General features: G+C 33.3%; 1 protein-coding gene across 2 annotated transcripts in view; it reads right to left on the reverse strand.

The window, feature by feature from the left end:
• Positions 1 to 8,130: 8,130 nt before the first annotated feature.
• The window catches only part of LOC121415358 (high affinity cAMP-specific and IBMX-insensitive 3',5'-cyclic phosphodiesterase 8B-like), an 84,488-nt gene continuing 65,399 nt past the window's right edge, over positions 8,131 to 27,219 (reverse strand). Inside the window, exons 11-19 of one of the 2 annotated variants that reach the window (XM_041608542.1) lie at positions 21,812 to 21,869; positions 20,670 to 20,805; positions 17,263 to 17,461; positions 15,726 to 15,856; positions 14,304 to 14,390; positions 13,553 to 13,694; positions 12,540 to 12,704; positions 10,645 to 10,774; positions 8,131 to 9,162 (exon numbers count right to left, since the gene is read on the reverse strand). In XM_041608542.1, the coding sequence (XP_041464476.1) occupies positions 9,029 to 9,162; positions 10,645 to 10,774; positions 12,540 to 12,704; positions 13,553 to 13,694; positions 14,304 to 14,390; positions 15,726 to 15,856; positions 17,263 to 17,461; positions 20,670 to 20,805; positions 21,812 to 21,869 (1,182 nt within the window). In that variant the 3' untranslated portion in view covers positions 8,131 to 9,028. Of the gene's footprint in view, positions 9,163 to 10,644; positions 10,775 to 12,539; positions 12,708 to 13,552; positions 13,695 to 14,303; positions 14,391 to 15,725; positions 15,857 to 17,262; positions 17,462 to 20,669; positions 20,806 to 21,811; positions 21,870 to 27,219 lie in introns of both variants that reach the window. The other variant, XM_041608541.1, reaches the window with a different exon arrangement.

The following is a 27,219-nucleotide window of genomic DNA, read 5'->3' on the forward strand; positions in this document are numbered from 1 at the left end:
AGAAAAAGAAGAAAACAGTTACATGGGGATGGGTGACAAATGAAATCACAAGGAGAATACTACAAATAAGATGGAGTCAATAAATCAGATAAACATGTCATTTTTTTATTATGTACAATAGACATTCATTTCAAGCTAGATTCTATTCTTTGTACATTTACAATAAATTGGTTTTATATACAAGAGTGCAACAAAAGGGTGTGACAATGACCCCAAATTTATAAATATATATCACCCCTCTATCATCAATCTTTGTACCATTGAACTTTGAACTTACATGTTTATAACAACATAAACAATGGCAATTTACATGTATCAATACAATTGTCACAAATTGGATTACTGAATGAAAAAAAAACACTAAGTGTACAAGTAATCCTCATAAAGTAATGATCCTGATACAGAATAATTAGGTACAATTTGATTTCTTAGAGAAGTTAACTTACAACAGCTACTAAAATCATTGCATCTAATTGGCCAAGAACATGAAATGATATCAGTGGTTTTGTACTCTTCATTAAACATTCCAAAGGATTCAAAATTGTAGGTTTACAGATATTAGGGTAGTTTGTTCAAATATTGATATATTTACATGTATATTCCTTTTTTTACCAGTGTATGATTTTATCACCCTTGAAAGTCATATTCATTCCTCTTTAAAATATGAATTATATAATGTTCAAATTAACAATAAATGAAAATTTAAATAAATGACAAATCAAAATCTGAAATATTTCTGTCATTTAAAACAGCATGTCATGATTTATAATTTGTGATTTTCAATCGATGGGCATTTTCAAAATTTTTAATCAAAATACATTTTGAAATATTCCAGTTAAAAATACAGCATATTCATAGTAAAAGCATCCCGTTAAAAAGCTGGCAAGTACCTAATTCCTCCTGAATGTCTGAGTTAGGTACAAAAACCTGAAATGTTGAGTACTTTTGAATAGTCTTCAGTTATGTATTGTTCAAGAAAATCAAATGAAGTAACATTTACATACTAAGAATCTGTATTTTCATGCCAATATAATATCCATGGCAGTTGGTTTTTATCATTCCCCACTGAACACTACCCCCCCCCCAACTATCTTATAACCTGTGTATTACTTTTCATAAAAAAACATCTATGGCATCATAAGAGGACATATACTAGTACTCAAGATATCAAGACACTGAACTTTATAGACAGTACATCACCATACTCTTTTATGTACATGGGTACATTGAATATACATATGATACAGTACATTTATGTATGTATGTATAAAGCAGTACACTAAATGGAATGTCAGATACAAGGCTTATTTGAGTACTTTTCACCAATTGTTCATTATCACATGCCTCTGTGCGTGTTGTGCTTTGTTCATAACTGCTTTGTGCTAATACTGCACTTTTCATTTTTTTTAAATCTGAAACAAATAAAGGGCAATACTTTTAAAATATTTGTTGCAAATATCGGCTCTTTCTGTACGAAAATATTGACTTATAGTGGTCTCTATATCATACAGAACTTTCAATAAAATCTATTATTGTTATAAATCAGTACAAAGCATCCAAGGTCTACCTTTGTAATTCAGACAAGTATAGTCTACTCTATACCAATATCTCACAAAATTGAACTTGTAAAACTCTCACACACCGAATTATAGAAAAATAAATCTTCTAGAATAATGTTCATTCTAACAATAAAAATCCTAGCTTACAAGTTGTGACAACCACACTAACATATACCGGTAGATGTAAATTGTACAACAGTTGAATGTGTAGCTGCACTGTACATACAAAAATAATGAATTTTCAAGTCTTAAATTAAGGGGAATTCATTGTTAACAGCTTTCTCTAATTAAAAAGTGATATATTATAGACTAAATTGTATCATTCAAAAGTGATCATATCATTTTCATGCAAGATCAATTTCTAAAGCACGATTAACGATGCATTTACATTCAACCTGCATGAGTTTATGTCTATTTCCCATTTTTCATGCAGCATAAAATCATATCACCTGAATGAGTCTTTTCAATTAACATTCCATGCATTTTCAAGTAGTGGGAGCTTTAAACTTTATAAAATCATATTTTCATTTTGATCGGTGTCAGTGAATTGACACTGGATACACACATAAACCCAACAAACATCACCTTGTAAGCTGAAGTGAAATTGTATTGTATATCAATGAAAATAAGTTTCGGCATGGAATCATCCCCTACAACAGTGAGGTAGTGGTCAAACATTTCTATCATTTATTTTTAGAAAGATAAAACTAAACATACTTGCACAGATACTGAAAGGATAGCACCAGAATCTTAAAAATATAATGGAAAAGAATCGAGCTAATAAAACCTATTTAATTATCCAGCTTAGCACTTTTACTGTTAGCAAGATGTAGAGGAATTATGGATTTTCTGTTTAAATTAAAAAGCAGCAAATAAATGAACAGCCAGCTTCTTGCTTTAATAAAAATTCATAATCATTTCAGAAATAGTCATCCATTGATTAAGATTTACTTCAACACACATATCTTTTTATATTAGACTGATTTGTTCAAATAAAATGTAGATCACATAAACATAACTGCTTATGAAATATAATGTGCCCAAAACAACACTTTAAAATTTGACTTGGCAAAAATAGAATTTATATAAGCTATAAATGTAGCAGGATCACATTGAATAAAAGTGACCATGATAATAACTTCACCGTTCAGTGGCATCCAACATAGTAACATGGCGCCGCAGCCAATCAAAATCAGGGATTCCACTGAAGTTACAATTGAATCCGTAATAGTAACTTTTATGTGACAGCACCAGGACTCTTAGTAACTCTCACATTTGTAAGATGCAGAATTTAGTGAAATAAAAGTTCAATAAAAATGAGGTAAAAACAATAATAATTGATATCAATTCAATATAAAACTTCTTAGTCACTACTAATTAGACTTCGGGGTTCCAAAAATTCATTAATATTTTTAAAAACGGTAAATACTACCAGAATGGATGAGTGTATGAATCGATACCTGCAATCTGTATACTGTTATTATGATGTCATCTTTACTTGTTGATGAATTCACATATCTTTGTGGAGTATTTTTAATTACTTTTATCAGAACAAGCAAGCCTGATGAAATTGCAAATGCACTCTGAAAAGGACAGTGGTGACCATATCATTAGCTGTCAAATACAAATGCCGCCCATATTTCTTCAAATTATCAAGATTGCAAAGATCAATATCTCCATTTTTCTCTTGAAAATATATAGTTTTCTTTTTCAATTCAATTATTCACGATTCTCATGGCAGCACATTGATACGTAGATGTGTAGAACAAGAATATTCATGATTTCGATATGAATAATTATATTCAAACCTTCATATGGTTGAATGTTTCACTCACCCATCCCCTGTAAAAAAAAATCACTAGTTATCTTCTCCTTGCACTTGAGCAAATTTGGCAATGAAAGGCTTATAATTGTTTATCAAACATAATAGCACAAAATATTTTGATTTAAAACAAAACTAGTTGGCATATGAAATATAATGTCCATAATTTCTTAATTCAATACAAATATATAAATAACATAAATATCTGTCTTCTCTTTTTCCCTTTAGGAATGCATATCGTACAATATTTACAAACTTTGTCCAATGTAGATCTTAATCAACTTGCAAATCAATTTCAATCAATAAACACATGTACATGATCCGTTATCTGAAAAATAATTAATTACTTTGGAGCAAGACCCAACTTTCCTTAATGCTTAGCAAAAAAAACAAAAACAATAAAAAAACAGAGCATATCCAATCCTAATTAAATACTAAGAGTAGATTAGCTGACTCATTGATAACCAAATATCTCTTTAAATGTTTTGCTAGACTTTTGGATGAGATACAAAGAAAATTAAACTTGTTGAACTTTTTGAACCATTATTTGAATTTGTTGAATATCTGTGTATAGGGTACTTTACACAACAATCTCATAAAGGGCCTATGATATATATATATATATATATATATATATATATATATGAAAAGATTTCATGATCAGGGCAGATTGAAAAGTTTTTATTACATCTGCAGATATACATGAGTTATAATTGGAAAGGGAAGGGATTATATTCCCTATAATAAAATATATATTCCAAAGCCTAAACGGTGAATAAAAAGAATAAGAATGCTTCGAAGTAAAGAAAAAATAGCATTTATATTTGACAAAGCAAATTTCATGTGCTGTGAATATCTGTTTCAAAGTCTTAAAAATTTTTGACTTGATACAAGAATATATACAACTAAAATATATGTAACTTCACAAAGGACAAAATAATGGCACTAAGTGAATTAACTAGAATAACATATGGATCCTCTTTTAAAAATGCTAAACAAAAATTGAGAAATGACACTGAAAAAAATTACTTACTCTACTTGGCAAGAGAATTAATGAAACCAAAATAATAACGTAACATTGAAACTTACAGGTTGGCATTTCATAAAGCTGTTCGAAAGTTACAAGCGACTTTATGAACGACTGGTAATCCTTTCTTGTGGTAAATGATGTTCACCAAAATTTCATTCATGTTTATTAAGCGTCAAAGAAAGGATCACTGGTCAATTGTAAAGTCGAAAAAACTTAAAACAGCTTTATGAAACACCTAGTCATGTACTACTGTTAATATAACATTAAAACTTTCTGGTCATCAATATATATATATTAAAATCGCAAAAATACAATGACTTGGAGGGAATTAATAACATACTTCACTTTAACGATGCTGTAGAAGAAACACTTTCTTTCAAATCACCAAGAGCTTTTAGATGTGATATATGACCTATAGCTTACTGTCTCATCGGCTGTATTATAGAATAAGCTGGAGGTCTGTATTCATGAAGGTGTACATGTATAAAGCTTAACCATTTAAAACTCATTTTCTATTAATTCTGGGAAACAAAATTTTGCATGCTTCAATCAGAATGTACTTTGATTTTTTAGCATTATTGTTATTCACTGTGAATACACAGTGGTCATTTTCATAGTGATTTTATATATTTTTGCAAATAAAGCATGTTGATTCATACAATAATACAACAATACAATTTTATATCCATTTAAAAACTAAGTTCATTAGAAGGAATCTTCAAAGTCTTCATGAATATATCCATTAAGTTCAAATTTGTAGTTTTTTTAATATATATATGTCTGTGTGTGTGGAATACATGGCATATATATTGCCTGTGAACGGTGCCCACAATAGTTTTGTGAATACTGTATAAACCAATGGGTTGGGTTTAAAATGTACTATTGGAATGAAACATATGCCAGAGAAGCAAGTCTATCATCTTATACAGCATCGCTGTAAGAGCATTGTCCACAAAAATGGCCTAACAAAACTAATACTGCTAAAATATAAAATTCATGTTTGAAAGTAAACTTCTTTGGTCAATAAAAATAAGTTTGTGTTAATTAATCCACATAAGAACAAAATTCATGAAAGTATTGTGGATTTTTTTTCATGTATTTTACATTAAAAATGTTTTACACATGTGTAAAACATTGACAAAATTCAAAAGCTTAATCATTTATAAAAGAATAATAAATCATATAAAAGAATATAATCTTCACTTGTAAAACAAGTGGAATGCCTCTGGCCGTCTCACCTGCATCACACGGTTCAATATAGCAGCAGTGCTGACTATGAATACTACTCTAACTCGCACAAGATGTTCAGTGATACATGGTTACACTTATGTCCAAGTTTAATGAACTAGACCACTTTTTATGAACTAGACCAATAAACTTACAGAGATATGATGGTGGTTATTCAACGAAAAACCCCAACATGGCCAAAGTTCATTGACCTTACATGACCTTTGACCTTGATCATGTGACCTGAAACTCGCACAGGATGTTTAGTGATACTTGATTACTCTTATGTACAAGTTTCATGAATCAGATCCATAAACATTCAAAGTTATGATGGTAATTCAACAGATACACCCAATTCGGCCAAAGTTCATTGACCTTTGACCTTGGTCATGTGACCTGAAATGAGCACAAGATGTTCAGTGATACTTGATTACTCTAATGTCCAAGTTCAATGAACTAGACCAATAAACTTTCAAAGTTATGATGGTAATTCAACAGATACCCCCGATTCGGCCAAAGTTCATTGACCCTAAATGACCTTTGACCTTAATCATGAGACCTGAAACTTGCACAAAATGTTCAGTGATGCTTGATTACTATTATGTCCAAGTTTCATTAATCAGATCCATAAACTTTCAAAGTTATGATGGGAATTCAACAGATATCCCCAATTCGGCCAAAGTTCATTGACCCTAAATGACCTTTGACCTTGGTCATGTGACGTGAAACTCATGCAAGATGTTCAGTGATACTTGATTAACCTTATGTCCAAGTTTCATGAACTAGGTCCATATATTTTCTAAGTTATGATGACATTTCAAAAACTTAACCTCAGGTTAAGATTTCGATGTTGATTCCTCCAACATGGTCTAAGTTCATTGACCCTAAATGACCTTTGACCTTGGTCATGTGACGTGAAACTCTAATAGGATGTTCAGTAATACTTGATTAACCTTATGGCCAAGTTTTATGAACTAGGTCCATATACTTTCTTAGTTATGACATCATTTCAAAAACTTAACCTCAGGTTAAGATTTGATGTTGACGCCACCGCCGCCGTCGCCGTCGGAAAAGCGGCGCCTATAGTCTCACTTTGCTTCGCAGGTGAGACAAAAACAATGGCCCGAATTCACAAAGGTGGTTTTGAAAACCCACGGTTTATGCAGATTTCCCCTATAAATTACGCCGATTTTACCGCGCATATTAAAATACGTCCAATGCTGATGCGCGTTTTCATCATGAGTGCGCCAAATTGACGCCTGTTGCCGTGGTTATATATGCTATTTTATTCATGAGTCCACTGTTTTGAATAATGAGTCCACTCTACAAACAGTGGACTCATGAATAAAATAGCGTATCTAACCCTGGAAACAGGCGTCAATTTGGCGCACTGTGACAAAAGCGCGCACCAGCATTGGACATGATTTATACAAGCGCCAGTTACACGCTGAATTAAGCGTAATTTATACAGGACATCTGCATAAACCATGGACTCAATCGTGGGTTTTCAAAACCACCTTTGTGAATTCGGGCCAATAGGTCACTTCAATTGCTCTTGCCGACAAGAAAAATCAAAGTGTTTTTGTTCACATTGGACTAATCAATTTTGGAAGGCAATATAAATATTGATCACTGTCTCATAATAAAAAAAAGTCCTTAGAATTAGAAAATTACCTACTAACCTCTATCTAGTACATTATACATAGGCTATTCAGAGTAATGCATGCGGCAAATGAAGACAGGTTCAATGGATCACATGATAACATTTACAGTATTCAAACAGCAGAGCTTATCATGCACATATAACATTCAATTACATGCCTGTTATGCAAAACAATAAATGAATTTTCGCTACAATTGTCCAATTTTTTTCTGTAAAATTCATTGTTTATGTAATTGAATACAAAATGCATCTGATGAACTAAACATGAAATGTTTTTAATACTGTAAATGTTAGAATGTGATACTCTGAAACTCTCTCTGGAATTGCTCATTTAGAAATATTCTCAAATGTGTGTAAACTATTGAAAATTCTTTAATCACAATAAGTTCTTTTCTATAAATCTGCTCAATACATAAGGATCTCTTCATAAATTCAGTACCAATTATTTACAATTATATAAATATCTCAACATCAAGGTGAATTTGTTCATTTGGAAAGTAGTCAATATATCTCTGTTTAAAAAAAACAATTTTTTTTTCATATAATGGAATTCAATCTTCCTTATTAGTAAAAAGTATCCCTTTGTATATTAAACATAAAGAGGGAATATGTTGTCATTTAACTTTAGCAATAGAAAACCTATTCGCTAAAAAGCATTACATAACAAACAATGAATCATAATACAATTAAACATACCTTTGTTAGCTCTAGTAAACTCAGTGTTAATCCCGCTTTGTGAACATGTTGAGATGTACAATGAATTAGAAGATAGTATGAGTTGTTTGAAAAGATCTACCTGAAAAATTACATATGGCACTTTTACTCAGTCTATTACACTTCTGTTATAACCTTACAATCGATCATAAATTCATAATCATAGATATCTTCTCAAGTGTACATACATGTAGGTCATCTTTTAACTATGTATAAAAGGGTACCATATGAGTATCTCACTTTGCATGGCATACATATGAATGGGTTTACCATAAATACTAATGTAGCAACCATTTCACAAAACAATAAGCATCATGAGAGAGATAAAAAATAGGGATATTGCAAGAAAATCATATGAAATCAAGTGTAAATTTGTCAACTGAAATGGCAATTACTGGATCAAGTTGAGCAATAGTAAATCAATTTAGTCATTTTATTACAAGTAGACCAAAATCCAATTTGCAAATTGATTTTTGGGCCTAAAATTGACTTACGATTGATTAATTAACAGCATTGATATTTTTTCAACATCTTTATAGTTAGCTTTATGAATACTCCTATCAGGTATATCATTTCAGCAAGCACCTTCGGGCAATAAACCTACTGCACCAAGTTATCCCTGCTACAATACAAAAATGAAAAATAAAAAAATAGAGGAATGCCACTTACAATTGATATGAATCTTGAAAATCATCTAGAGTAGGCCATTTTGCACACAAAATGTTGCTTTCTCTGGCTTGGAAATAAGATTCCTGGGCCTGAATTCAGGATTTATCTGAAAATAGACATCCCTGCTGATATATTTTAGTAAATAAATCAAAATTTTTCTCCCATTCTTTGAAAGTAAAAATAGCACATGTAATATTTTATACTCTTCAATGCAAACTTGATCATAACTGATCATCGTAAGCATGGATACTCGAAATGAGTTGAGTACTAGTAGAACCTTCAAGAAGTTGAACAAAAAATGCTGAAAATCAATAACCAAAGAAAGGTGAACCCTTGAAAGTAAATCATTCTTTTTCATCATCACCCTTTTCATTTTCTTTTTCTTTCATCTTCTTTTCCCGTTCCTTTTCTTCCTCCCCTTTCCAGTAGACGTAGTTGATCTGTAAATGCTCCATAAGCTCAGGGCAGTCGGCAAAAGCTGTGAAAGTGGGAAAATGCAAAATTATTGGATTTCCATTAATCAATTTGTTAAACATAAGACAGTGTGATACTAGATTATATTATCTTCAAGCATTATTCTCCCTTACATTGCTTAAAGGTCAAGTCCACCTCAGAAAAATATTGATTTGAATCAATAGAGAAAAATCAGACAAGCACAATGCTGAAAATTTCATCAAAATCGGATATAAAATAAGAAAGTTATGACATTTCAAAGTTTCGCTTTTTTTCGACAAAATAGTTATATGAACGAGCCAGTTACATCCAAATGAGAGAGTCAATGATGTCACCCACTCACTATTTCTTTTGTTTTTTATTGTTTGAATTATACAATATTTCAATTTTTACGAATTTGACAGTTAGGACCTCCTTGCCTGAAGCACAAAATGTTAAAATAATGGAATTCCACATGTTCAGGAAGGAATGAAACTTCATTTCAAATGACAATGACGAGAAAATCAAAATATTTCATATTTCATATAATAAAATACAAAAGAAATAGTGAGTGAGTGATGTCATCAACTCTCTCATTTGGATGTAACTGGCTCGTTCATATAACAATTTTGTTGAAAATAAGCAAAACTTTAAAATGCTATAACTTTCTTATTTTACATCCGATTTTGATGAAATTTTCAGTGTTATGCTTCTTGAATTTTTCTCTTTTTATTCAAATCAAGTTTTTGTTGGGGTGGACTTGTCCTTTAAGGCTACACCAAATATTCACCCACGATCTTTCTCAAATCCTCTCCTTCCTTCTATAAATTCTTCCATCACTATTGCAGAAATAAAGAAATGAGAGCAAGTTGAACGAAAACTTTCACATTTTTGTTACATACTAACAGACCAACAGACTAATAGGTAAAGTGATAGCAAGGTCTCTGCCAAACTTTGTTCAGGTGAGACAAAAACCAAGTCAAAATGGTGGAAAAAATATAAATTTCAGGCAGTTAATGTAAAGGCTTGAAATGCAGTCCCCCTATCCAAACCCCAAAATGATGTGTCAAATAAATTCAATTCAATTCATTTTATTCAATCATTTAAAAAATCAAAATACAAAGCAAAATATATACAAAATCATACTTGAATGTACAGTATAGATTAAATGATTAGGGTGCCCCTAAAAGCAAAAGCTTTATGAGTGGGACACCCAATACATATATATATATATATAAACGTACATAAAAGTGAAAAGGTAACAATGATAAACACAAACAATACATGGAAATTAAGCAAAAGACACAGGGTACAACTGTTTTTTTTTTACAATCTTCAATTGATGGGACACATTTTCCCCTAATTAATCCAATATTTTTCTATGATTTTAATTTGATTTTACACACCCTTACTTTTGAATTAAAAGGAACAATATCAACTGAAACTATTGTGGAATATTCCAAAAAGTCATTTCTTATTTTTTTAGTCCAGTTTAGGTGCAAAGACATCAGGCCATCTTGATACTCACAATCCCAAGCCTCAAACATGTCCATGATGAAGTAGTCTATGAAGGAGATTTGTGATTTGGGAATACTGCAAACGGTTCTGTCAAACACAGGCATAACAACCGGTAAACCTCGTCTCTTCTCCTCATCAGTCTGAATAATAAAAAACAAAATTATATGAGAGGATAATTTACAAAAAAGCAATAAACATCACAGATATTCAATGATTTATAAAGATAATACTGTTTACTTAACATCTAAAAACACATATTAAAGAAAAAAATTATCATCAAGAAAAATAATCAAGAATGATTTATCGATGAGAGATAAACGTCACACATGTAAAACTTTGGAAAAAGAAAGATTTATCACTCACCAATAAAAATAAAAAAAGTGAAGACATTTTTGTAAAAGGTTGAAAAGGATAAAGAAAATGCATCCCCAATTATCAACTAGCAAAAAAAAAATCAGATTAACATGTACAAAATATGTAAGAATGATATATCTTTGGGCAATAAATGTCAGGCCATTAGGGAAAGGGAGAGGAAAAGAAATAAACAAGTGGAATGTGTCTGGCGGTCTCACCTGCATCACGCGATTCAATATAGCAGCAGTGCTGACTTTGAAAACTACTATAAAATAATTTTTTCACAACAACACCATTCATATAATGATACAATACTACGTTCATTGACATTTGACCTTGATCATGTGACCTAAAACTTTCAAAGTAATGACAACAATCTAATAATTACCTCTAAAATGGCTAAAGTTCAATGACCTTTGACTTTGGTCATGTGACCTGTAACTCATATGAGATGTTCAGTGATATTTGATGACTCTTATGTCCAAGTTTTATGAACTAGACCAATATACTTACAGAGTTATAATGGTAATTCAACAAATACCCCCAACATGGCAAAAGTCCATTGACCTTGGTCATGTGACCTGAAACCTGAACACGATGTTCAGTGATACTTGGTTACTGTTATGTCCACATTTTATGAACTAGACCAATACACTTAGAGATATGATGGTAATTCAACAAATACCCCCAACATGGCCAAAGTTCATTGACCTTAAATGACCTTTGACCTTGGTCATGAGACCTGGAACTCAGACGGGATCCTCAAAGATACTTGATTACACTTATATCCATGTTTCATGAATCAGATCCATAAACATTCAAAGTTATGATGGTAATTCAACAGATACCTCAAATTTGGCCAAAGTTCATTGACCCTAAATGACCTTTGACCTTACTCATGTGATGTGAAACTCAAGCAGGATGTTCAGTAATAGTTGATTAGCCTTATGTTCAAGTTTCATGAACTAGGTCCATATAATTTGTTATGATGACATTTCAAAAACTTAACCTTCGGTTAAATTTCGATGTTGACGACGCCGCCGTCGGAAAAGCGATGCCTATAGTCTCGCTCTGCTATGCAGGCGAGACAAAAATCAAGAAAAATAATCAAGAATGATTTATTAATGAGAGATAAACCTCACATATGTAAAAGAAAATTAAGAAACCTTGGGGAAGGAAAGATTTATCACTCGGCAATAAAAATAAACAATGCAAAAGCGATTTTATGTCTCGCCCACTTATGAAGAGAAATATCGTGATTTGCGAAGGCACGCTACAGAATTGTATCAAGATTTCATTGTGAAATGACTGGGATGGAATAACACTTGTCATAACAGCTAGACAACAATTTATCAAAAAGGAATAAATGCCACAGAAATGAAGAGAGATTCTTAGGGGGAAAATTAATAGTTTTACAAGGGTAGATTCACATCTTCTGTAGATATCATACAGGCATGATGTAAATATAATAAACCCCTCAGGTGTGGAGCCAAGATAGTTTTCTTAAAACAAAAAGTACCCCCCCCCCCCATGGTAAATCAGATGTCTGACCTGATTGAAGTATTCTTGTGATATTCTCCTGGCCCATTCTTTACACAGCTCCAGAGGCCTTGTAGGATTAGCTACATCAGCACACTTGATGAGCATACGCCTGACTAGAGCCCTGTTCTCTGGGGTAGATAGGGTCATGGTGTCTGGGGTGCTTCTACCACCACTCTGCTGAGAGAACAACAGTATAATATATAGTGCCAATTCGTGAATAAAAAAGGAACATGACGATGATGATGAATAATAATACTAACAAGAATAATAATACAATATATAAACTAGAGCCCTGTTCTCTGTGGTAGATAGGGTCGTGGTGTCTGGGGTAGTTCTACGACCACTGCTGAGAGAACGATCAAGAGTATAGTCCCAAGTAAAAAATGATAATGAAGATGATGATGAAGATGATGGTGATGATGATGATGAAGATGATGGTGATGATGATGATGATTATGATGATGATGAAAATGGTTGTGGTGGTGGTGACAACAGCAGAGGTGGCAGTGATGACAATGGCGATGATGATGATATGACGATGACAATGATGATGTGATGATGATGGTGTCGATGATGTCATGATGATGTCATGATGATGATGTCATGATGATGTCATGATGATGATGATGTCATGATGATGACAATGATGTCATGATGATGACAATGATGTCATGATGATGATAATGATGTCATGATGATGATGATGATTTGATTTTCATGATGAAAATGATGATGACGATAGTAATGATGATGATGATTACATTGATGTTGATAATGATGATGACGATGATAGGGATGATGGTGGTGGTGGCAATGACGACAATGGCGATGATGATGATGACATGATGCGATGACAATGATGATGAAAATATCATAGTAATTGAAAATACATACTCAATTCTTTAAGCATATCATTTCAGAAAATAAGGAAGCTGATGTTGCCAATTTGCAGAATGAAAGCTGACCAAATATGGCTTCCAATATTTTTTTCAAAGATCAGGTAATTGTATTGATTTTCCTACCAGGGATGATGAATCATCTCCTTCCCTTGCTCCAGGCTTGTTGATGCAGTTCACAAACTTAGAGAGATGCTCAAAGTGTTTAGTCATCTCTGTAGCCAGGATCATATCAATGATGGAATGACGTAGTGCTCGGAAATCATCTCTGCAATACAGAAAAGATGAGGAGGAAAACACATGAGTCTACTGGTTGTACAATATGTTTGAAATTAATGTGTTTGTATGACTTTTTTAATTTCATTTCATTTTTGACAGAAAAGGAACTTCTTGGAAATGAAACCCTCCTTATGAGAATATTTTCATACATTGGAGGATGCAAGCCTGGGATAGTGAATAATAAATGTTAAGAGATGTCAAAGTGGATCCTAATATGACTGAATGGCACATGTGCATGTAACTGATCATTTAGTTGGCCTCATGCATAGATTTTACTAATGACCAGTCATGAGCAATATATAATGACCAATCATGGTTTTGAGATGAAGATGGTTCATTAATTAACAAGTACCAACATCACTATCTGATAAAACATATTATACACATCATTTTGAATCGTTCTAAAGGTACTGCATGCATGTATGCAATTCCTAATAATGTGCGTTTTATGTTTTTCATAACATTATAATTTTTCTTGTAAATAAATTATTTCTCAGCAAAATTTCATATATAATTGTCTTGTTTATAAAATTTCCACTATAGTAAAAATATAAAATTGATAGAACATTTTTCTTCATAAAACTCTCCATCTACTCACCTGTCCAGTTCTTTGAATATATTACATCTGTCTTCTTTTGTTGTAAGCTGAAATGCCAGAGCTGAATGATGGCTCTCAAGAACCGCCCTGTCGAAAAAAAATAACAAGATAAGCATCATATACAACCACCGACTGCAAAGAAAATGACTGTGTGGCCTTCATGAATATGTGATCATTCTAATAATACCTTAAACGTAGAGATTTTTCACACGTTTATGAAGCTGACTAACATTCTCAAACTATAAGTAAATATCAAATCCCTTGAGTATACAGTGCGTATCAAAAAAAAGTTTACACTTAGAAAAAATCCTGTAAATTATATATTTGTAATATCCTGACGATTTCTCCACATTTTAGCATTGGTACAGATCTATTTAAGCAAGTGACGATAAACCTGTCGAAAAATATTTCCGCTTGAGTGAGCACCACTTACTTTTGAAAAGTTGGTGAAAAATAATTTGCGCAGAACTTTGAAATAGTTATGCGAATAAAAGTAGACCTTAATCATGAAGAACACGTGGAAATTAGCTAGTAAAATTGATTTGAGGGTATCTTTTACCTTTTTAAACTTGTTTCCTTGCCCAAAACAGTTCGAAGAGTGCTTTGCGTCCCACCCCACTCCCCACATACCAAGTCCATCGTGACGATATTTGCTTTACACTGAGCTGTGATTTACATGAATTGGCTTACGCTTGATTTTCATTTTGTTAATCATTGCCAAGCTTGGGAAAAGTGTGGAGAAACAAGTATTAAATGAAAAAAAAATGAAATGTAAACCAACTTTAAATGATAAATACTTAGTAAAAAATGCTGGAGATGTCTGATATAAAATTTTGTTCAGATTCAGTTATGTCCTCAGATCTAGCTGGCAAAAAAGGGGTAAAGGTTGTGCTTACTAAGTGTTGAAATTTCAAATTTGGGCGGCAAAATTGTTACAAAATGCTTGAATGTATCCATTTTATTTCAATTGGCTAAAAGTGCTAAGGAAATTTATGAGAAATGCTTCGCAGGGTTAGTTTGATTTCGCCCTTTCCACTTGACAAAGCATGAAAACAAGCATTTCTGCGCAAACAGATTTCTGCGAGCTTTACAAAAATGGACAGTACTCACTCAAGTGTAACATTCTGTCAAAACTTTTACTTTCATTGGATAGATGAGACCCAAACCCATAATTATATGTGAAAAAATTACCCACATGTTGTATATTGTTTAATTCCCAGGGCTTTTTCAAAGTGTAAACTTTTTTTTGATACGCACTGTAGATATACAATCCATATCTACAATCTATAGCGATGCCAGCGAGACAAAAATTTGGTCAACCCACAAGTCACAACCAACAACCCACATGATAATGAACGTTGGCGCATTATGAAAAGCACAAATTGTATCTTTTACGTTTCAGGGCAAAGAAGTCATACTCACGTGTCATTGTATAGAATAGCAAGTTCACTTCCAGCATTACAGAGAAAGGAGTTTGTCTTGCCGGGGTGATCAACATCATGAACAGCGGCTGCTATCAATGCTGCTACATGATCTGCCGTCTCAAAACATGACTGAAATAAACATTTTTAAGAATTAGAAAAAAAAAAGAAATACATGGAAGTCTAGTCAGAGATTCATCAAATCAATGAGTGTATTAATATTACAATGCTGCTTCCTGATGCAATGTACATTGCCAGTTTTGCAAACGATCAGACATTGCAGCTCTATAACATTTCAGAAAATCATGACGACTCATGATTCAATAGGCTATCTCTGACTTTATGATTACAGCTCAAAAATCAAAATTTAAATTTAGAAAAATATATCAGCTAAAAAAAAAAAAAAAATCTTCTATTAACCCTATCTAGGCCGGGGGGGGGGGGCCTCGGAGGCCCCCCCCTCAACAAATCGCGCAATATTTTCGCCGCGCGAAATTTTTTGACCGCGCCACTCGCTGACTTTTTACTTTCAAGTCTTGCGCAACTTTTGAGACCAACTTTGCGTCCTCCGGGTACGTAGTTCCGAAATTACGCAACATTATGTAAGTGCATGTCAGACCGAAAATTGCTCAAAAACGTGATTTTGTGTACAAAGTCAATGCAAATTGTGTTTTCAACCAAAATTCATAAATGTATGATTATTTTTAGTTTTGCTGCTCTAAATGTATTTATTTTATGCTTTTTATGATCACAGAAGAGTCCCCAACAAATTTCATTGAAAAAACAATGAAAAACAAAAGGTCAAAAAACAAAGAAATACATAAGAAATTGCAAAAAACAATAAAATACATAAGAAAATGATTTGATATCGCAATTTTTTTCATGTACACTTGCTAAGAACACCACAAAGAGTTTCTATACCAAAAATTAGTACATTTGGAGCTTTATTTAGGGAGTTAGAGGAAAAAGTATGATTCGCATACTAATTACGCATAAATTAGCATAATCACTTAATAGCGACTCGCACGAAAAAAATTACTATACAATCTTGGAGATTATGTCCCAGGCAACCAGCATGCCAATTTTCGGCGCGATCGCGCGGTCGACGGCCGAGATCTTAGGGGGGGGCCTGGGAGGCCCCCCCCGGCCATATGAACTCCCAAAATACCCCGGCCTAGATAGGGTTAAGGTATGAGCAAAGGTAACGCCTATCACATTGGTAATGTAAGTAACTAGCTGTAACTTGATGCTTTGTTGAAGTCTTACAATGAATTCAGAAATGCAATTACGGTGCCTTTAGAATCCCTAAAAAATGAAAGGTCAAGAGGTTTCCAAGAATCATTCATTTATTTTTAGCTTCTTACAGTGATTCTTTCCTTGATAGACACCCACCAACTACACAGCTCAGAAACATGAGAGACTAAAAAAAGACCTTAGCAAATTAATTTAATTTCCTCATCTAAAAACAAGATAGCATGCTTCAAATAGCATGACATGAACATGATCACCATATTCACAACGAACATAGCATGACTTACTTGCATTTTGTCTTTTCCGAGGAAATAAGCTGTTGCTTGCAACACATCGGCAGCATGTGACGAGTTGTGGTAGGGGTTGCTGCTGTGGTAGTTACTCTCTATGACCTGCAACCAGTTCCTGAGTACAGTTTCGGAGATGCCAAGGAAGTTACACACGCCAAACCTTGAAAAGACCTTGAGACCGGTGAATAACAAAGGCCTGTATGGGAAGGGAGAAAAGGAAATCATTCCAACGTGTGATGATCATGGTGAAAATAAGGAAGGGAGGTTTAAAGGGAATGATGACGATGATGAAGATGATGGTAATGGTGAATGATGGTGATTGCTGATGATTGATAATGTTGATGATGATGATGATGATGATGATTGATGATTGATGATGATGATGATTGATAATGATGATTGATAATAATGATGATTGATGATTGATGATGATGATTGATAATGATGATTGATAATGATGATTGATAATGATGATTATTGATGATGATGATTGATAATGATGATTGATAATGATGATGATTGATGATGATTGATAATAATGATGATTGATGATGATGATTGATAATGATGATTGATAATGATGATGATTGATAATGATGATTGATAATAATGATGACTGATGATTGGTGATGATGATGATTGATAATGATGATTGATAATGATGATTGATAATGATGATTGATGATGATGATGGATAATGATTGATAATGATGATGATTGATGATGATTGATAATGATGATTGATAATAATGATGATTGATGATGATGACTGATAATTTTAGAATTGATGATGATGATGATTGATAATGATGATTGATAATGATGATGATGATGATTGATAATGATGATTGATAATGATGATTGATGATGATGATTGATAATGATGATGATTGATGATTGATGATGATGATTGATAATTTTAGAATTGATGATGATGATCATCATAATAGTGACGATAATGATGATGTGATCTTTAAAGGTTTGCGTGGTGGTAAGAATAGATGGTGAGATTGCGGTTACACCAAGTTAGTCTTGAAAAGGACTGTTAATCTCTCTGATAATAGCTCTTAAAAGAACTGTTATTCGCGACGTTTTGAGCAGATACGCTTTACTCTTTGTCATAATGATGATCATGATCCTGTTAATAGTCTTGATTAGGAGGAGCATAGACAGGATAAATGATCAATTATCATCATCATCGTAAGAAAAGATGACAAACAAAAAAAACAAAAAAAACAATAATAATAATAACTAGAATTTAATTCGTCATGCGGACGAATTAGGTGGTCTGTCATGATTTTTCATTCAGAGTCGGCTAGTGTATAAAATGAATAATTTAGATATGATTGATAATCTTGATTCTAGACATCCTAAGAATAAATTTTGACCATTGCTCAATGTGATTATTAATGTTTCCCATAGACTTTACACGTAAGCAATTTTGAGAATTACAATTCCAATATTGCAAGTGAAAAACGGGCATGATCCCGGCATCTGATCAAAAAGTGAAGGGCACATTACCGAAAGCCCAGAATCTCAGCTATAACATATTAAAAGCTCCGGCAAAACTGACAAGAAGAAATGGAGATATGGCTCACGAAATAGAGGAATGTCGAATCTAGTTTTGAGAAAAAGTCATGTCCCATAGAGATTACACACAAAATACATGTGATATGAAAAAAACAATTATAATCTGTTTTATCTTGCTAAATTTTAACTTTCATACCTTTTAATTATCATAAAGGATCATGTAAGAGGTGGTAAAAAGAAAAAAAATGAAAAAAAAAATCATCTTTTCTACCCCAGGAATCGAACCTCCGCCCTCGAGAAAGCAAGTCAAATGCGTTATCCATTGAGCCACGATATTCCCCATAGAGATTACACGTAAGCAATTTTGAAAATTACAATTCCAATTTTGCAAGTGAAATACGGGCATGATCCCGGCATCTGATCCAAAAATGAAGGGCACACTTCCGATAGCCCAGAATCTCAGCTACAACATGTTAAAAGCTCAAGGAAAGCTGACAAGAAAAAATGGAGATATGGCTCACGAAATAGAGAAATGTCGAATCTAGTTTTGGGAAAAAGTCATGTCCCATAGAGATTACACGCAAAATGAGGAAAAATGACATGCTTCTTTTCATCGCTGTTTTACGTAATGATGCGTTCCTCAAAACGAATATTCATGTAACTGAGGAGAAAGAGTACCTTCTAAACTACAACATATCGAAATCTGGGCGAAAAATGATTTATATTCGAGAAGTTACAGCCAAATTTGCATAAATTTGATGACGTCATTTTTGAATAAATGAAATTTTTAGTTTGGGCGCCTATTTGATGACGTCACGAGATAATTTAGGGACAATGGTGACATGAAATCAAATTTACAACTCATAATCTATCGATATATGAAAAAAAAATTGGGGGTCAACGGACTATTTAAAGAGCTACAGTGAATTTGCAATAGGCATGTTTTTGCCCATATATGGCCTATAGTGAGAGCTCGCGCGCACACGTGCTGCAAAGTTTAACGGGTGTTAATTTCGTTATTAATGGTTGTAGAAGGTTGATCAAGGTATCAAATTGCTCAGAATTTTATTAGCAATGCAATGATATTAAAAGAAACGGTTTTTCTGCGTTGCGTTAAGGTGTAACGCGCGGAAACGCGCGCGCATATGTGCGCGCGCGCAAATTTTTGAAATGCTTAAAATGACCTGAAACGTACCCAAAAAATTTTATAGGTCATTTGGACGATTTTTTTACCTTTGACGCGCGCGTACGCGCGCGTCATGACCTCTACATGACCTTTGATGACATTGGCATTTGACCCCTGACATGAAGTTAATGTCATGTAAATATTGTTAATTTTTGATAATTGATAATGAAGATATGATCAAATGAAGAATTTTACAAAATGGCGCGTAGATGACGTCATCATGACCATATGACCTTGAAAAGCTTATTTTGCCGTCTCTATGATAGATTCTATATATGACAAAAAAATCAGCAAAATTGATTCAGCCAATTTCGAGAAAAGTTGGCGACAAAAAATAGGTACAATGAATAAAGATAGGAAGAAAGAAATAAAGAAAATTCTGACGAAATCATTAGGTGATCTGTCATAGACAGACCACCTAATAAATGATGATAATGACATCGATGATGATCATGACAATGACGACAATGATAACAATAATAATTACAATTACAAAAATAATAAGAACACATATTCTGATGACAATGAACTAACACTCCGGGGGCCCGTTGCAGAAAGAGTTGCAATCGATCGCAACTCTAAAAATCATGCACAACTTGATTTTCAACCAATCAACAGCGCATTTGGGACTTTTTTCTGCAACGGGCCCCTGGATAGATAAAATGCACATCATTTGCGTGATCTTTACCGATGTTGGGTTATTCTCTCCACCTCAAGGATCTGGTAGCTCCAGGATGCATCCTGTTCTAGAAGCTTGAGAACTTCAGTCGGAGCTTGACTTAGGTGGGTGAAAGGTGACGATGAACTGTTATTAGATGCTGCACCTGACCAATCATACATAAAAAAATGAAAACATCAATGATATCAAAACATATTCATAATATTTCAAATAAATTCTTAATCACCTATGCATTGGTAAATTTATCTACAGCTACAGCTATAAAAAAAATCCATATTTTATTGTTCGAAATAGACATGAAATGAAATATTCCAAAAATTTGATTTCGAGGCAGCCGCTGTGCAGCGCCAGATCGACGAGGCTCTATCCCTTTAAGTGTTGAACGCCAAACAGGGTAGCAGCAACTCCCATCTTTTTTTGTCTTTTGGTCTGATGCAGCCAGGGTTTGAACCCCCGACTTCCCATTTGTGAGACGGACGTTCTACCAACTGAGCCAACTGTTAAATTCACTCAAATGGAATTCTCTCCAAGAGAGACGCGAAGCACACCGTTTAAGCTGTTTCTTCAAAATGTTACATGGCAAACTGGATATAGACGCCCGAACAAATACTAAACCTAAGCTGAACAGGAACAGACGGGGACATTCCTTCCAGCTTGAGGTACCTTCTTCCAGGCTCGATGTATACAAGAACTCTTTCTTTCCCCGCACAATTCCATCGTGGAATGATCTCCACCCTACCCTGGTATGTCAAACTGACACAGATAAATTCAAAGCTGCAATTCTAAAAGCTCCCTAAATCCACCCTCAACCACCACAACCTCCAGTTAAAATTCCATCAGGAGTATTTTGGAGGAATTCCAACCAAGTACCAAGTAACACACCGGTGTAAATGTTTATATATATTCCTATATATTTTTTAAACAACACAGGTTCCCATGAAAAAAAAAGTATTTTCACTACTGAAAATCTTTCTGTCTCTTTTCAACAGAGAAGACCACCCTGTTAAAATGTGACAAAAGGATTTTGTTAATGACATTAAGATGGTTCGTAATCATGAATAAAAATACTTGAATCCTACTAAGCATAGAGTAATATAAATCACTCAAATGGAAGTGTCAGACAATAATAATGCTATATGAGACATACTTACTTTTGCACAGTGCTACTTCAGGACCTGACAGCTTTCTCTTGCCTGCATATGTTCCATGCTGAAAATAATAAGAAAATGCAAAACACATTTGAATTTATGAAGAAAAAAAAACAAGGTCCTTATGTCTTAAGAGATTCATACATGCAGTTTAAATAGGACAGGTCATATAATGATAAGATTTTGAAAGTGTGAGATTTGATGTTGAGCAAATAAGTAAAAATAACAATTTTAATAATATTGGGTATATATTTCATTTAAAATTTTAAATCTAGGGTATATTACATAATTCAGTTATTAGGACATTCCATAGTTATGTTGCACACATTTTACATACATTGTTTTGAATTCTAATGACTTCATAGCTGTACGTTTTTTTGTGATTTTCACAATTTTTGAATTTATTTCCACTATGAGGGCACTGTCAGTTTAAAAGAGTGTATGGGACAAAATACAATCTGTCTTATTTAGTATTTACAATATTTTATCAAATTGGGGAAAAAGACAAAATTTACATGGGTTTTGATGGAGTAATATAAATTCAAACTCATTGCTGTGATCTGCAAGGTCTAGGAGACTTACAAAACTTTGATAATGTTATTCTCCCCAAGACGCAATGACGCAATTTGTAAAACTGTAAGATCCCATATAGAATATGCACATGAACGTATGATTGTTTGCATTTTTAGCCTCCTTATAGACCAAATTGATTCTATGCAAAGTAAGGTCAAATGACATGAGCTTCATTTGAACTGTGGAACATCCTTAAAGGGATGGTCCGGGCTGGAGATATTCATATCTCAATAAATATAGTAAAATTCACAGAGCAAAAGGCTGAAAATTTGATCAAAATCGGATGACAAATAATGATGTTATTGAATTTTAAAGATTTGCATTATTCTGGTGAAACAATTATAAGCATGTCTTCATGAATATTCATTAGGTGGGCTGATGTCATATCCCCACTTGTTGTTTTGCATTTTATTATATGAAATTAGGTTATTCTCACATAGTATGAAAAATGAAACAATTATGATTTCATGTAATAACATAAGAAAAAGGAAAGTGGGGATATGACACCATCAGCCCACCTAATGAATATTCATGACGATGGGCATGTAACTGTTTTCACAAAATATTGATAAAATTCAATAACTTTGTTATTTTTTATCCGACTTTGATGAAAATTTCAGCATTTTGCTCTGTGAATTTTACTCTATTTATTTAGATATAAATATTTTCAGCCTGGAACATCCCTTTAATTCAGACATATAGGAGGAAAGATAGGTGATTGATTACAGAGATAGATACACCTATACACACAAACATCAAGTTCTAGACTTGGCAAACTGGGAATGACTAGATATAGATAAAGATTTTTAAAGCACATATATGTATCTTGAACTCGGATTTAATCCAAATGTGGTGTACATCTGTGAATTCACTACAGCAAGCCAAATATGCTATACATCTCTAGATGCAGGAATCAAGCCCATTGTTACATTCATTGTGAAAATCATTGTAACAAATTAGGTTACAATCTGGATGTAAATCTGGCTTTTGATACTGTTATCATAGAAGAGAGTCGAGTAAACATAAAATAAAGTTCTGACTATTTTTGGCCACCAAAACTTCAACACAGATCAACATGTATGTAGATCATGGCTTCATAATTTAGAGTTTGTAATATGGGCCATAGACTGAAAAGAGTGAGAGAGAGAGGGAGAGAGAAAGATAGACAGATGTGTGTCGGTAGATTTAAAAACAGAGAATGAAAGAGATCAATGGATAAGTACAGATAGAGGTAAAGTAAGAGATCAGAGTAATATTTAACAGGCCTGATATTTAGACATAGAGATAGATAATTTAAATACAGAAAAATAAATGACTGATAAAGAATTGTATGAAGAATATTTTTTTTTTTAAATATGTGAATTTGTATGTACATCAGACAAAAAACAAGCTAAGCAGACACATGTAGGTAGAAGGGTCCTAAAATCATTTCACTTTCCTGATGTTTACAAATATGAAAATGCAAGAAATTTACATATTATTGTATATATTGGTTAATTGGTATTTGTTTTAGTTATAGAGCTCCTAAATCTATTTATATATGGAGATTTGGGCTTGTTCACACATAAGTATCCTCTGATAATATGGACAATGTTCAAACTGACCATTAGTCAATTATAACCAATTCTATTTGTTAAAAAACTGGGGGGTTTTTATACGAGGGCTAGTCTGAGATAAAGGAAATATCGTTTTATTTTTTGCCTTCTAATTGACAAGCTCAATAGGAAGCCATTATGTTACAAGATTTCCAAAGCTGCTTTTATTTTCTGCTTTCATGGACGTGGCTGTCCTTGGGTCATAAAAAAATTCACAACATAATCATGCAGATGTACTATTTGCAGAATATTGCTGGTAATATGAGATAGCGATGCTAATGAATCATTTTCACATAACTTACAGTATTTAATGAGAGAAAAAACCTTTAAATCTTATTATGGCAGATATTGAAACATAAGTCCTATGAGCACTGAATAAAGATACCCTTTGTTATGGCTTATGCACTGTATAAAAATCTGCAATAAAAAAAAACTTTCACTTGCATTTGCATTTGATATTACTTAAATGTAAGGGGGAAAAGGTATGCCTACATATTAGTTCAATCAATATGAATTCATGCCTCCTGTTTGTACTAAACTGACAAGTACAAAGTGACGAGACCCTAACAAATTAGCTGTGGTAAACGAAAAGCAATAGAATTGCACGTTAGGAAAAGAGGCATTTTACACTTTCATTGATTCACCATAGAATAGTCCACACTGGAGTGATGCTGACCTGGGGAAAATGGTCTGTACTATTTTTTAAAGTGTGAAGCAAAGAAATATTGCCAACTATAATGTCATGGTAACCACTAGTGATAAAGCAAGCAAAATTGTTAAGTTAGATCAGATCATATGCAAAGTTCAGTGCTACAGCATGCAGGAAACATGCGACCCTTGAATGCGGTGTTCACACAATTTGAGAATCCCATTCATAATTTTAAAGATGACATCAAGTGCACATGAAGTATGGACCCCAAAACCTCCTAAGGGCGATTCCATACGTGTCGTACAGGACATTTTGTCAACAATTTCTAGTCTCTTAGCTGGTTGCTTGAGCAATGAAAAATTATTGTTGGTCAATAATAAAGTTATAGTGGGTAGTCATGTGAAAAACTGATTACCAACAAAAAATATTTTACTATGGCTGAATTACGGGCGAAAATGTTGTTTGTCGTACGGGACTCAGAAATGTCCCGTACGACACACAACATTTTCACCTCTAATTCACCCATGAACAGCATATTTTTGTTGGTTGTCAATTTTGTATATGTCTACCCAGTAGAACTCTATTATTACCACAAAACAAATTGAAGTTCTTTGTTTGTTTGGACAATAGGTTGAAAAATGTTGCGAAATAGCTGGATTCCATGCGAAAATGTAATCGCCCCTAATATAGGTACTCAAAGACCCCATTCTCAAAACAATCTATTTTAGTGGAAACCGGTTCAGGAAACCAGTTTGGATGATTGCTATGCTATAGCAATCCCATCTCATTGCCCCAAAGTGGATATCAAAACCACTTCATTCAGGGTGCTACATAACTTCTTAGAAGCATTTGCCCAGTCCGGCAAGTAGATTTTTAAATAGTTGAAATATACTTGCCCAAAAATCTATTTCACTTGCCCGAAAAAAATTCTTGAAAAAATAGTTCCACATCTTTAAAAGAAAGTTTTGCGGTTTTACAAACCATTGACCTTTTTTCTCTTTTGACATGAACTGATCTATATTGTTATTGCATTTCTTTTTCCAAAGTGATTTTATCTTGCCTGCCATGACCAAAATTAGGGTCAAAATCATATCACATCGACCCTAATTTTGGTCAACCTTCTGTGAGAATTTGGCTTGCCCAATTTGGGCAAGTAGTTTTGGTCTTTACTTCAAAACACTTGCCCGACTCTTAACTTTTACTTGCCCCGGGCAAGTGCTTATGAAGCACCCTGACTTCATGTAAAGCGATCTTGGACTACGGGAACACTCTCAGTGGGATCACATTTTTTGGCAAGAAATTCGAAATCTGATTTTTATTCAATCAAAAAATGCAGACCTATTAGTTTTGCCAATTTATCAAGGAAAAAAGGCAAAGCAAATATAGTGGTAGGCCTACTATTTACTTTCCCTTCTCTATAATTCCTAAAATAATTACGAGGGTCCTGTTCTGGCCAACCAATTTAAGGTGGTAAAATTATTCTTCCTTGATCTAGATCTAGAACGACACTTACTATTAATGGGTTGAACATAGATCTAGATCAAGATCTATATTGGATCTAGATCTATATTCAACCCATTAATATTAAGTACCAATCTTCTCAGCCATTGAATTTTCAACAAAATCAAATACATCACACAGTTAAACCTGTTGAAAACTCCTTCATGTCTTTAGTGTCCTATGACTTAATTAAAAACAACCCTTATGGGATGTCCTTATCAAGTCCCAAGTTTTCTGATGTACAGTTTTTGCAATAAGAAAAACAATTTTTAAAGAATCTCACCAAAAAAAAAAAAATTTATGGGTAGGTGGACTGATTACCACAATGTTGTAAAATATTGATTAAAAAGCAAAATCAAATGGAAAAATATCTTTGACACAGTATCACATGTGTTTAAGAAGTTGCAACTGATTTTTTTTTCTACTTGATAATCATGTCTACAAATAAAATAGGATATGAATTTCAGAAATCTGAACACCATCATCAAGTGTTTTAATCTATCACTAAATAGCTATATCACTGCAAATATCATAGATACGAAGCATGGTTATAGAGTACTGAAGTGTGACGTCATCAATTTTCACTTTTGAATTTCAGCATTTTTTATACCATATTTTGGTAGAGCACGATGGAAAACCCCACAACCTAAATATGGTGGGAATCGGTCCAGGGGGCCCCAAGATATGACCTCATGAATACATAATTAGCCTCATTGAAGTCCATGTATTCTTGGCCTGGTTCTAGATGTTAGGAACCAGGCCGATAATACATTGACTTCAATGGGCCTTATGTATTCATGAAGTCATATCTTAAGCTTGTGCATAGTTTTGGTAAATCCACCAAAATGCACCTATCACTATTCCAAGTCATTGCTAGCTAATATGAATGGATATGCCCTATAACAGTTATGATGTGGAGGATATGAAATGAAAATGTGTTTTACAGGATAAATTTTGCGATTTTACATGGAAATTTAACTTGATCGGGTCACCCGATCAAATTAAAATATCTGTGTGTTTTCGTCTTTCAAATAAATCCTATTCCATATCATGGAATGGGCTGAAACTTTCAAGATATGTTCTTTGTCTGTAAC

The sequence above is a fragment of the Lytechinus variegatus genome, chromosome 5 (assembly GCF_018143015.1).
Source record: "Lytechinus variegatus isolate NC3 chromosome 5, Lvar_3.0, whole genome shotgun sequence".
Lineage (NCBI taxonomy): Eukaryota > Metazoa > Echinodermata > Echinoidea > Temnopleuroida > Toxopneustidae > Lytechinus > Lytechinus variegatus.